The 14,195-nt window shown below is 38.1% G+C and overlaps 1 protein-coding gene across 1 annotated transcript in view; it reads left to right on the top strand.

The window, feature by feature from the left end:
- The window catches only part of LOC143746090 (uncharacterized), a 48,316-nt gene that overhangs the window by 27,013 nt on the left and 7,108 nt on the right, over positions 1–14,195 (top strand). Inside the window, exons 5-9 of the mRNA XM_077237822.1 lie at positions 1,929–1,958; positions 2,272–2,307; positions 7,571–7,609; positions 9,654–9,692; positions 11,497–11,535. Coding sequence (XP_077093937.1) covers positions 1,929–1,958; positions 2,272–2,307; positions 7,571–7,609; positions 9,654–9,692; positions 11,497–11,535 — 183 coding nt within the window. The remainder of the gene's footprint in view (positions 1–1,928; positions 1,959–2,271; positions 2,308–7,570; positions 7,610–9,653; positions 9,693–11,496; positions 11,536–14,195) is intronic.

Below are 14,195 nucleotides of genomic sequence, written 5' to 3'. Positions count from 1 at the left end.
TTGGGCCTAATGACTCAAAAGTCATACTCAAACCAAGGCACGGGTACGTGCCAAAATCCCTCAACACACCGTTCAGGGCCCAGGTTATTTCCCTGTGCGCCCTCCCGGTGAACAATGAGGAAGCGGATGCTAATCTCCTTTGCCCCGTCAGGGCGCTGAGAGCTTATGTGTCCCGCTCGTCTGTCTTCAGGCAGACCGAGCAGCTTTTTGTTTTGTTTGGCGGACGCTCCATGGGACTGGCCGCATCAAAACAGAGCCTATCCAGATGGATAGTCGATGCCATAGCGCTGGCTTACACTTCTAAGGGCCTGCAGTGTCCTTTGGGTGTCAGAGCGCACTCCACGAGAGGCGTGGCCTCTTCGTGGGCGTGGTCTAGTGGGATTTCCTTGCATGATATCTGTATGGCGGCGGGCTGGGCCTCGCCGTCTACATTTATAAGGTTCTATAACCTAGAAGTTCCCGCCTTACAGGCCAAGCTGCTGTCGGTCTAGAATTCAGTACTATCTGTCCCGCTGCGCCGGCGCAGAATACTGAGTTTTGATTGAGTATCGCTCACTGATCGATGGAACAGCTCCATGGGTGTTGAATAGCCCGTATTTTTGCCCAGTTCAGGCTGAACGCGTTCACCCTGTCTGCGGGATATACTGTTGACATAACTAGCTCCTATGGGATGCTATTTCGTGGGGAATGATGCTGGTAGCCTCTCTTCTCCGACTCTCTGTGAGTCTACGGTGATTATGCACTATATGAGCCCCGGGCTACTGCCCTTGGGACTTTGGTGTCGGATCCCAGTACGCACGCCGTTTTGCATTGTGTTCCCCATAGCGTAAGATATTACGCAGTACGAGAGATACTCTCGTAAGAGAACGTACTCGGTTACTAACGTAACCTCGGTTCTCTCTAGAGAGGGAACGAGTACTGCGTATCTTGCCGTGCATACAACAGTGCTGGTTCGCTTCAGCGTTGAAAACCAGTTTGTATCAGCCTGTCGAGCGTATTTATAGGCCAAGGCCACGCCTATTCTGGCGGGACGCGACGAAATGGGCGCGAAGCACCCCGATTGGATGTCACGTCACGCAGGGCCTCTCTCGATAGGCTTGCTGCTGTTGCCGCAGGGCAGCCAATAGGCGCGCGAGCCGTCTTGCCTATGTCTGCACGCTGCCGCACAGCGTTTTACATTAATCAAAATTAAAGGATAATTTTTGGCTTCAATATCTCGTGGAAAAGAGGTTTCCCCTATAGCGTAAGATATTACGCAGTACTCGTTCCCTCTCTAGAGAGAACCGAGGTTACGTTAGTAACCGAGTACGTTTTATTGTGCTACAATAGAGACTAGTGCTGAGGAAACGCAGCTTTATTAAGGGTAAACCACAATCATATTCCAAATAGCTGGAATATGAGGTCAAAACCAAAGGCAAACATTGAAACTCAGGAAATCCAGGCTAAAGATCAATACCATAATACAGGGAATCCTAGTGAGAGCTCAGAAATGCAGTGTGAACACAAACAAGACTTCACAAAGTGAGAATGAAAACACAGGACTTGTATAGGCAGAGAAACACCTGAAGGTAATCCGGCACAGTGAGTCTGGGCAATGGCTTATGTGAAATGTAGTCCAGGATGAGATAGCAAAATGTATAATAATTGTTCATAGTCAATAATTTGTCATACAGTGACACATCATCACGGAACTAATTTTAAAACAAAATGCTGTGGGAAGTATTGTTTATTCATTCACATTATACTTTAATGTTCACACACAACTTTACTGTAATTGTTACTGATCATTAATATAAAGTCATGTAGATGGAGAAGTGTTTGTTAGAAGCTCATGAAGAATCACAGTATCTTCTCAAGTGTTTCTGACATCATCTGATCATTCACTTATAATCTCCTCATTTCTGTTTCTATGTGCTGCTGTAACAAAGCCGAGATCTCTGAAAAAATCAAGAAAGTGTGTAAGTATCACAGCTGATGCAGTGAGAGAGAAAAAAAACGCTTCATTATGTGACAGTAGAGTTTAACATTAATACATCACAGGTGTGAAACACTTATTAAACTTATGTTTAATAATGAGTTTAACTAATGTTAAAAATATATAAATTAATTGCTCTGAAAAGTATTGTTTATTTATAATTCATGTTAGTGATGGATTTAGCCGATTTTACTGATCATTAATAAAAAGTTATTAGAAGCACATGAAGAATCATACATTGTCAGTGTTCACTCACTTATAATCTCCACATCTCTGTTTCTCTGCTGCTGTAACAGTTGAAAGCAAGAAACCTGAAAATCCAGAGCGACTGCGTAAGTAACTAAGACAGCAAGTGTAAAATAAAGTACAACATTCAGTCAGTTTAAGGTATGTCTCTCAAATGTTTAACCACACCCTAAAATATGCTGGTTTAAAAAACAACCTAAGTTGTGTCAAGTATGGGAAAAAACCCCGGGCTGTTTTTACCCAACCTGCTGGATAGTTTTATTTAACTCAACTATTGTGTAAAATTACTATATGGCTGACTTAATATTAACCCAATATAGGTTGGAAATTAAACACACACATAATTAATAGAGGCAACAGTAATAAATCAAAAGGTGAACATTTAATAAGCAATTTAAGAAATGTTACATTTTTATTTATTAAAGGTGCCATGTGTAAGAATTGAGGTAAAAATATCCAAAAAAATGAGCTACACGCATCAAAACAATGAGAAGAAATAAGGGTGAGGATGTCATTAAAAAAATGAAAATTTACAGTGCCGCTGAGATATCAACCTGAATTAGCATGCTAAATTACTAGCCCCGGCCCGACAGGTGTCATAATACCAGTTTCGGCCATGGGAGGCGGTATGCGGGCAACATAACCACCAGCCAAACTGCAATACACGAATAAGTCGCACGGCTTGTGGGCGTACTTGAACCTGATGTCAATCGTGTGGAAAGTACAGCCCACTACTACATTTCAGTTCAGGGAAGAGAGCGGAAGAATGGCTGAAGCCCTTGGCAAGAGACCCTTACCACCACCACAACCACCCGCTGAAGGGAAAAAACGGCGTTCGGAATCGCAAATAAAATCGGATAAAAAAAGGAGCAGAACCAGAATGTAAGGCCGTCTAACTCGATCCAATGGCGGTATTCGAATTAGCGGTGAAGGTCTTTGCGTGTTACTGTCTTTTCTCGTGGCAAAGTATTTTTGGTTAAATGCAATACATTTTATCTTATGTATTAACTCGTTTCATCTGACTCCATAAAATGAAAAGGTTTTTCAATGATATCTGTGCATCATTAAATATACGTTAATGTTTGACTATTCCTTTTAAATCCAATGAAAATAAAGTCAAAGTCTGTTAGAATAATCAAATATAACAATTTATTATGTCAGGTAAATGTATTATTACAATTCCATAATCAATTGAAAGATAATGAATGCAAACCATCAAATGCTCTAGAACAAAGAGGAAAAAATTTACCCGACAAGAAATGCGTGAGGCTGAGAGTCTCACAACTCTCAGCCTCACGGGCCGATCTCAGATATAGAAAAGGCCCTGAGCTCTCGCTGCGTTTCATTATATACTCAGACCTCATTTCAAATCTAAACATCATTCACAGTGGAAATTTACCTGTAAGTCACCATTTGCTAGCAGTGGAAAATTAGCATTCAGTCAAATGGTCAAAGGTGTTAACTCAAAGACACACCCTCCAGTATTGGAGGGTGTGGAAGATATTTCTAAACTTCCTAAGAACTTTATTACCTTTTGGGTTTACTTCTTTGGGAATGAGACATTTGTACCAGTCGTACTGTGACATTTTAAATAATACTAAACATGAAAATACTCTGTGATAATCATTCACATTAAAACTACATTTTCTTGGGTGCATTCAGGTGGGGGTGAGGGGAGATGTAGATCAAGTTGGTTCGGAGGTGAGACTTTCGTCTCAATGATGCATGAAGGCCAGTTCAAATGGTAATCTCCAGAGAGGTCCTTTTGTCCTCTCAGTGTCACCCCCGAAACAGACTGTCTGGAATTTCCTAATGTATCAGTTCTTACAAGAATAAACATTGGCACTGCTTTCCATCACTGGAGACAACTAATGGACATGAAAGAAATGAGGTTCGACTCCGAACTTTTGGATTTGTAAGTAAGATGCTGTTAGTATTTCGCTAGAAGTTTGTTTTGAATGTTTGTTTAGTTTTTTCGGGAAGTTATAATAAAGAAATGTATCGAAAGCTGTTCGATAAAAGTGGTAATGTTAGCGATGGCTAACCGTATCTGTTAGCGTTTGATAGCTCTACCCAAAGATCCGATCCGGTTTTCACCTGTTATCTACCAGAGCCCATCTCTACCAAGCTGATGATAAAATGTAACATTAGCTAAGAAGCTTGAAATGTCTTTGATGATAATGAACCCAGATATGGACGCACGAAACGTAACGGAAAACATTGCAAGGTGTAATGAGACTGAATGTTTTTTGTTGACTAATGATAACTTAGCTAGAAGAGGTATTGCTAATGAAAATCAAACCTGATATATGCTGCTAAATTAGCATCAGGCGGGCAGCATATGTAGGTAGGGGCGGAGCATAGAGGCTATGCCGTTTCTCGTTTGTTACTCTAGAGTAGACCAACTCACTTTCTGGAGGTAGACTGCCCCCATCTGGTATGGAATGTGGAGTATGAATTGATTTTTTTGCCGGACATGACACATGGCACCTTTAAACGTATTAATAAATAAATTAATAATGAAAAAATATTAACCAATGACAAGACATGTGGCAGGATAACATGACAAATGGAAAAAAAATGGGGGACAGGACATGGGACGTGGTCTGGCGTGGGTGGACCTTGGCCATCTTGGGAAGAGACTCTGGCGTGGCGGCGGCCATCTTGACCGAAGGCTAACGGGTTGTAGGTGATGTGTGTGCTGCCCACACACACAAAATAGCAGTGGCCACTACGATCAGCACTGCATCTTCCAGAGCTGACTCAGGCGCGGTGGCCATCTTTTTCGAAGACACAGGGCAGGCCTGACGTGAAGTGATTCACCGCGGGGGCTCCTCGTCCAAAAAAAAAACAACCATAAAAGTTGAGCCACTCACCAACAAGGCATAGTCAATGTATTGGGCCAGGGAAAAAGGAATTTTTCTCCCTGGAAATCGAGACTGCACCAGTTCGTTCAGCCAAAAACTAAAAATGTCCTTTAAATCCATGTCATTAAAATCTACCTGATGGCTGAGTCCACAAAAGTCCTGAACATAGGTCTCGATGGCCTGGTCACCTTGACGTAGGTTCAAGAGACAAAGAACTGCTGGGTTCATTATGAAGGTCTTGCATTATGTAACGGCGGGATCCACTGGAGGCAAGTTTGTAGCACCCAAGTGCAGTTTATTCAAAAGATCCAAAACATAAAACAAAACAAAGACATGGCATGGCAAAACATATGACTCACAACATAAGCCTCAAAACAAGACAAAGACACATAATCTTCTTCTTTTTTCCCTTTTTGGCAGATGACTACTTTTGTATTATACTGCCACCAACTGTACAGGAGTGTGTAATACCATAAACTACTAGAGTCTAGGCTTGAATTAGTTTATATAAAAATAAAATAAAAATTATATTATTTTCATTATGCCAGTATTAAGAAAAATAAATGAGTAGTAGAGAAGTTTCTCCCCATTCATACCCTGTTCTTCAAGTATATCATGTATTTAGTTCTCTCCTTCCATTTCCTGACAAATTCTTCTACTATCATTATATTTCTCACATACAAAAAGTACATGGTTTACATCATCTTTGTCTCGGCTTTCTATGCATAAACAAATACCATCACCAACTGTTTGTAAAGTAGGATTCAATCCTGTGTGACCTAATCTATATAGACCACTTCTTCCCTTCTGTGTGAACTCGGCAAAGTAACCCTTTTCCCGGTCACATTCTTCTGAATTTTCTGGTAGTGTCTAGCATTAAACTCTGCCTCCCATTCAGTTTGCCATCTTTGCATGCTTTCAAATTTAATTATGGATTTGGCTTCACCCTTCCCCAGTGGAAATTTAATTAATATATATTTGTTTTTCAACATCTTTTTCGCAATTTTATCAGCCTCTTCGTTTCCTTCAATACCTGTATGAGCTGGAACCCAACAAAACGGAATAATGATTCCAAGGTTCCTGAGATGCAACCGTAAATGTTTAATTTCAATAATCAAATCTTCCCTTAACCAGACAAAGACACATGACAAACATGAGGGCTTAAATACACAGACTAATGACAAGACAAGGAACACTTGTGAACAATGATCAGACGATTAACCAATGACAAGACACATGGCAGGATCACATGACAAACAGGGAATCATATGACAAGACACAGAAACATGACAATAGGCTTGATTGAGATGGGCCTTGCCTCGCCTGAAATATAGGTGAGACTAGGCGGCTGCAGTGAGGGGAGGAGTGAAAAAAGTGCAGGCATTTCTCTCTTCTCGCAGTGAATCTGACACCTGCGAGATCAAAGATGGATTGTGGGATTCACGCTTGTGCACAGTTTTGCTAATAAACTGGATGTAAGTTATGTTGCTTTTATATGAAAATAAATATAATGAACAAGACACCCAAAGTACTTGTTATTTAATTCCATTCCAAATATGTGTTTATCAATAATTTTTTTCTTTAATACAGACGTTTTTTTGTGTGTGTGTGTTTTTATAAAAATTACATTGCATGACCCATAGAGATCGCACTGTCAGAGAGTTTGGGAATATTCACACATAATATATACACAAAAAACAGGATATCAGAGTTAAAATCAAACATTTTAAAAGAGAACAATACATCACTGTTGTTTAAACCAATCAACATTAAGCTGTGTCGTCAGCAAGGCGTTTCCCATCGCGCTTTTGACCAGCGCAGTCGGTGGAGAGCAACTGCGCGTGACTGCAGAATCCGACACGTCCACCTTGCAGTCGCGAGAGTTTTTTGACACACGTCAGCATGACATCAGAGCAAGGCGGACCGCACTCGGACACATTTCTAACCGGCATGCATCTCGCGCTGATCACCGGTGATCGGTTCTGCGCAGATTTTGCTCATCTCAAACAAGCCTATCGACATTAGCCTATGTGACAGTAACTTGCGTTAATTATTTGAAAAAGAAAACTCCGATATTTTTATGTAAATTTAAAAGTTATGCGTTACTTTATTAGTTACTTGAAAAAGTAATTGATTACATTCATTGATATCTTGTAATGTATTTCCCCCAACACTGTTAGTAAATGTTTATTTCCAACCTATTTTGGGTTCATTTTACACAAGCAATATAATTCATTTTTTAAACAATAGTTGAGCTAAATAAAACAATTTCATACATTTAATCCATCTGCTGATACTGTTAAAATATTGTTAATTCACATTAACGATAGATTTAACTAATGTTCACACACAACATAAAGTCATGCCGATGATGAAGCATTTATTTGAAGCACAGGAAGAATCATACAGTATCATCTCACTGTTTAATTATGTCATGTTCATCTGATTACTCATAATCAAGTTTCTCTGTTTTTATGTGCAGCTTTGACAGGTGAAGAAGAGACCCCTGAACAAGACATGCGTAAGTATTACAACTGAAACAGCAAGTGTGAAATGTGTATTGTTGTACGTAGGGTTGGGGTGATAGACGACAGATAGCACGACCCGCATCGTGATCCATCCTCCCTCCCACAAAAACTTAATTAAATCTTAAATCATTCAAATCTTAATTAATCACACTATCGCCCAGTGCAATGCATGCTTTCAACTTCCGCACAGTTACTTCAAATACTCATTTTTTTTCTGATTAGGTAATAATAACAATATGACGTTGTTCCCAATACAAATTAGATTCAAAACAGTTCAATAAACAAAATTCATAAAGATGTTATAGTGCAAATTAACAAATTATAGGCTACTAGATGTTTTACACAAACTAAACCACTGATATTTAGATGGCGGGCTGCGGCCCCGGGATGTTTCCATCCATCCTTTGCTAAAACCCATAGGTTTGTAGAAATAGAGTACAAATGTTTTGTAAATTTACATTATAAATATTTTGTTGACTTAACTCAAATTTAAGAGAAAACTGAAACGTTTTCTCTGGTACTTTTCTCCAGACCCTTTAATTACATGTGTGACTGCAAACAAATACAATAAACACGTGCAAGAAAAGCTGTGCGGGTCATTGCTAGTGTCGTATCAAATAGACAAATGTTTGATACACTTTTAACACTTTTATTCATGGTAGACCATTAAATATCGCCACACACTAGAAATCTGGTTGAAGCCAGAATTTCTGGAATTAAACATGTTTTTGGCTATTCTCATTAGCCTGAAAAAATCAGTACCATTATGAAAGCTAATACACTTCACAATCATCTTCACGGTTTTAAACCTGAAACAATCAAATAATCCATAATTTAAAATTAACATTTTTGTTTGATTTTGACTGATTTCTGTCATTACTGCAATGGCAATTGCAAATTATAACTTAATTTTATATATATATATATATATATATATATATATATATATATATTATTTATATATATATATTTTAAATATTTTGAAACCTGACATATTTTCTAAGTGATGTGGCAAACCTAAAATAGCATAATGTATATTCTTCATGTGCATTTCAAATCAAATGACTACATTTATTAAATTAACATAAAATGAACACCTGTTGCGGTAATGACACATAAGTTATTAAATTTGAATTTCAACAGAAAATGCAATAAAATACCAAAATAATTCATTCCTTTGTTAAAATTGCTATTTGTGTAAGGTAGAGAACAGCTTTGTCGTCATTATAATATTGTTTGAGTTTTCCGAACTTATTCCAAACTTCCCAGGAGAGCTTGAATGCACAATATGGTCCTAACCCTATGATATTGCCTGAACAAAAGTAGTCTAACTGCATAGTGTTGCCCTGAGGCAACAAACAAAACTATATTAAATTATTTGAAAAATTAACTCGGATATTTTGATGTAAATTTAAAAGTAATGTGTTACTTTATTATTTACTTGAAAAAAGTAATCTGATTACATTTATAAATCACTTGTAAATGTTTCTTTCCAACCTATTTTGGGTTCATTTTACACAAGCAATATAATAATTTTTTTAAACAATAGTTGAGCTAAAATAAAACAATTTCATACATTTAATCCATCTGCTGATACTGTTAAAATATTGTTAATTCACATTAACGATAGATTTAACTAATGTTCAAACTGTCACGATGTGGGTTTGTGTCCTGTCATGTTCTTTGGTTCCCTGTCTTGTTCATTAGTTTTCCCAGGTGTTTCTGATTTTCCCACGGCCCCTTGTTATCCTGTTAGCTCGTATGTCCCTGATTATTTAAGCCCTGTGTTCCTGCCCTGTCTTTGTGAGTTGTTGAATGTATGATAGATGTTAACGTTGGTGATTTCTGTATCCTTGAGTCCTGTTTCTGAGTCTTTGAATCCTGTTCCTGTCACACAAACACAACATAAAGTCATGCCGATGATGAAGCGTTTATTTGAAGCACAGGAAGAATCATACAGTATCTTCTCACTGTTTAATTCTGTCATGTTCATCTGATTACTCACTTATAATCAAATTTCTCTGTTTTTATGTGCAGCTTTGACAGGTGAAGAAGAGACCCCTGAACAAGACATGCGTAAGTATTACAACTGAAACAGCAAGTGTGAAATGTGTATTGTTGTACGTAGGGTTGGGGTGATAGACGACAGATAGCACGACCCGCATCGTGATCCATCCTCCCTCCCACAAAAACGTAATTAAATCTTAAATCATTCAAATCTTAATTAATCACACTATCGCCCAGTGCAATGCATGCTTTCAACTTCCGCGCAGTTACTTCAAATACTCATTTTTTTTCTGATTAGGTAATAATAACATAATGAAGTTGTTCCCAATACAAATTAGATTCAAAACAGTTCAATGAACAAAATTCATAAAGATGTTATAGTGCAAATTAACAAATTATAGGCTACTAGATGTTTTACACAAACTAAACCACTGATATTTAGATGGCGGGCTGCGGCCCACATCCGGACCCCGGGATGTTTCCATCCATCCTTTGCTAAAACCCATAGGTTTGTAGAAATAGAGTACAAATGTTTTTGTAAATTTACAGTATAAATATTTTGTTGACAACTGAAATTTAAGAGAAAACTGAAACGTTTTCTCTGGTACTTTTCTCCAGACCCTTTAATTACATGTGTGACTGCAAACAAATACAATAAACACGTGCAAGAAAAGCTGTGCGGGTCATTGCTAGTGTCGTATCAAATAGACAAATGTTTGATACACTTTTAACACTTTTATTCATGGTAGACCATTAAATATCGCCACACACTAGAAATCTGGTTGAAGCCAGAATTTCTGGAATTAAACATGTTTTTGGCTATTCTCATTAGCCTGAAAAAATCAGTACCATTATGAAAGCTAATACACTTCACAATCATCTTCACGGTTTTAAACCTGAAACAATCAAATAATCCATAATTTAAAATTAACATTTTTGTTTGATTTTGACTGATTTCTGTCATTACCGCAATGGCAATTGCAAATCATAACTTAATTTTTTATATATATTTTAAATATATATATATATATATATATATATATATATATATATATATATTAAATATTTTGAAACCTGACATATTTTCTAAGTGATGTGGCAAACCTAAAATAACATAATGTATATTCTTCATGTGCATTTCAAATCAAATGACTACATTTATTAAATTAACATAAAATGAACACCTGTTGCGGTAATGACACATAAGTTATTAAATTTGAATTTCAACAGAAAATGCAATAAAATACAAAAATGATTAATTCCTTTGTTAAAATTGCTATTTGTGTAAGGTAGAGAACAGCTTTGTCGTCATTATAATATTTGTTTGAGTTTTTCGAACTTATTCCAAACTTCCCAGGAGAGCTTGAATGCACAATATGGTCCTAACCCTATGATATTGCCTGAACAAAAGTAGTCTAACTGCATAGTGTTGCCCTGAGGCAACAAACAAAACTATATGAAATTATTTGAAAAATTAACTCGGATATTTTGATGTAAATTTAAAAGTAATGTGTTACTTTATTAGTTACTTGAAAAAAGTAATCTGATTACATTTATAAATCACTTGTAAATGTTTATTTCCAACCTATTTTGGGTTCATTTTACACAAGCAATATAATACATTTTTTTAAAAATAGTTGAGCTAAATAAAACAATTTCATACATTTAATCCATCTGCTGATACTGTTAAAATATTGTTAATTCACATTACCGATAGATTTAACTAATGTTCACACACAACATAAAGTCATGCCGATGATGAAGCGTTTATTTGAAGCACAGGAAGAATCATACAGTATCATCTCACTGTTTAATTATGTCATGTTCATCTGATTACTCACTTATAATCAAATTTCTCTGTTTTTATGTGCAGCTTTGACAGGTGAAGAAGAGACCCCTGAACAAGACATGCGTTAGTATTACAACTGAAACAGCAAGTGTGAAATGTGTTTTGTTGTACGTAGGGTGGGGGGGATAGACGACGACCGGCATCGTGATCCATCCTCCCTCCTACAAAAACATCTTAATTCACACTATCGCCCAGTGCTATGCATGCTTTCAACTTCAACTTTCAACTAGTCTAAAATTAAGAAACCCCTAGAAAACAGAAAAAAACCAACAACAAATAGATGTGTACATTTAAGATAGTGCTACTTCATGTATTATTCCAATATCCAAATATGATACTAAATCACACAGAAAATGTGTGTTTATTAAAAATTATTTTATTTGAGACGTGCTCTCTTTGCATTTGAACATTGCACATTTTAAACAGGACATGCATTAGCTGAATAAACGCTTGCCAATACAAACATATTTATTGAAAATAGTTGAATAGACAGGAGTCCTGTCACATGACCAATAATAGCAGAACGAATCACTTATTCTAAAAAGAATACAAGTATAAGTTTAGATGAATCCGAAATATGGGGGTGTGTTAATAGTAAATCCAAGAACTAAATTTGAACTTAGCCTGTCAATTTTCAATTTACATTTATCTTCTCTCTCTGTGCGTGCGGTCTGTTTGTGTGAGAGAGCTTGCACAGCACTGATAGGCTACAACAGTACTTTTTAATCCATAAGTAACTAATGCGCTAGTTTTCATACAAAATAAATATGTAACATAATTAGGTACTATAGTTATTAGTAACACAATAACGTAACACATGCAGGCTACGTTTCTCAACACTGAGAATGAATAAATAAACACCTGTTTCTCCAGAATCGCGCTTATCAGTAATCCACAAATCACAGAACTTTCATAATCACTGAGCCACAGCGATTTAAATTTATTTAGTGCTTTTTGTGCATTCACGCGTTTGACACGAATTTGCGTCTGCCGCCCGAGTTGAAAAATCGGGACTTCTAATTCGCGTCGCGTTAACCAATCAGGAGCCAGCTTGCTGCTGTTATGTGGTGAAGTAAATATTTTATCACATAAAAACTTGATTTTAATATATGAGACATTAATTTTGTATGCTATTTATTCCATATCTAATCTAGATTATATTAAACATTATTATTATTCTAATGTAAAGAGAACCAACATACTTTTGTGCAAGAACATAGTTCGTGTCTGGACAAAGTGGACATGTGTGAGGGAAAAAAATCACAGGACAGTTTAATCACTTTTGTAGTAGCCTAGGCTGGCTCCATTTATCATCAAAACAAAAATAAATTACAGATTAGGTGGGTGAGGGCGAGGGTGATCCTCGCTCCGATGCGGGACAACAGCTCATCAAACTGGGCGCGGGACAGGCGGAAGTACCGCTGAAAGAGGCCGTAATCCAGGCGCAGCTCCTGGAGCAAATGATGAAACTCGCCAAACTGGGTTCACCTCCGAAGGGTCTGGTGGACCCAAATACAGCAACGATAATCCGTACGCCGCTGTTCTGCTCTCCAGAGCAAAGACAGAGCGGTGACTCTCTCGATGAATGCTCAATCAACATTAGCTGTCTTGTAAAAAGATGGCCGCCAACAGATTTCGCCTCCGATGCTGGGCTGGGCTGGGCCATATATCGTACGATATTGTTATGCGCATCTCGTCAGTAAAGCCGGTTCCTTGATTAGTAGTAAATCGCCTTCACCTGCTTACAGATGGAGCAGCATTTACTACAAAGAGCCGTAGTTAAAGGGTCATTCCACCGGTGGAGACATGAATATGTATTGAAAGTGGGTCATATATGTAGTAGAATAGTATCATAAATTTCTAATTTGGGACCTTCTTGGCCGATAAAAGGCAGAAAATGACTATTTAGTGCTTGTGGATTGTAGACAACAATCCCCATAGTGCATTGCAATGCTCAGCTCCGCAGACCACTCCCACTACAGTAGCTAGCTTAACTGCAAGATATTTGTGCAATGAACCTGCCACGTTAGCGTGTCAACAAAATGAAAATAAACTTACTTTACAGAAAGACGACCATTTGACCCTGTAGGCTTTGGCTGACGTTGCCAGTTGACCTTAGCTATTTTAAAGTAGGTCTCCAGGACGCCGCTATCCATATGGGTTGCGAAACTCGGGTGAGCAACAACACACACGTCCGTGTCATCCTCCGATTCCGTAGTACCGCTGGAATTCTCGGCAGCAGACAGACTCTTGTTCTATGTCTATTGGCGCACAGTGAGAGCACAGGCACCACCAATCTGCCCCAGCTCGAGCCATTGCGGGCTCCTCGTCCGCAGCAGGCAGATCGTCTGCATCAGCTGTGGTGGCAGGGGCATCAGCCGCCTCCGGTTCCTCCATAGCCCTCAGCTGCTCGTCGCTATACTGTGGCTCATAAAGGTAGCCACGAACATCCGTTTCTACCATAACTTCGTCAAAATACAGATCCTCCATAATGCATCCGTCTGTGTATTCAGTACCTTCGTCCATATTTTCAAAAAGTTTCTCCCGGTGAAATCAAATGCACTGGCACTGATCTGATAGGTCTGTTAGCGCATTAGGTCCAAACCCCCTATGGGCGGGTTTGAAAGGGTGGGAACTAGTGCTTGTAGTCTTCACAAAAACCCCCCCTTTTACACTTCCTCCTACAATGACGTAAAATGACGATTTTTGCGTCATTGTAGGAG

The sequence above is a fragment of the Siphateles boraxobius genome, unplaced genomic scaffold (assembly GCF_051911475.1).
Source record: "Siphateles boraxobius isolate OS27281-9 unplaced genomic scaffold, OSU_SipBor_1 21, whole genome shotgun sequence".
Classification (NCBI taxonomy): Eukaryota; Metazoa; Chordata; class Actinopteri; order Cypriniformes; family Leuciscidae; genus Siphateles; species Siphateles boraxobius.
The sequence above is the reverse complement of the archived record's forward strand: the minus strand, read 5'-3'. Positions and strand labels throughout refer to the sequence as shown.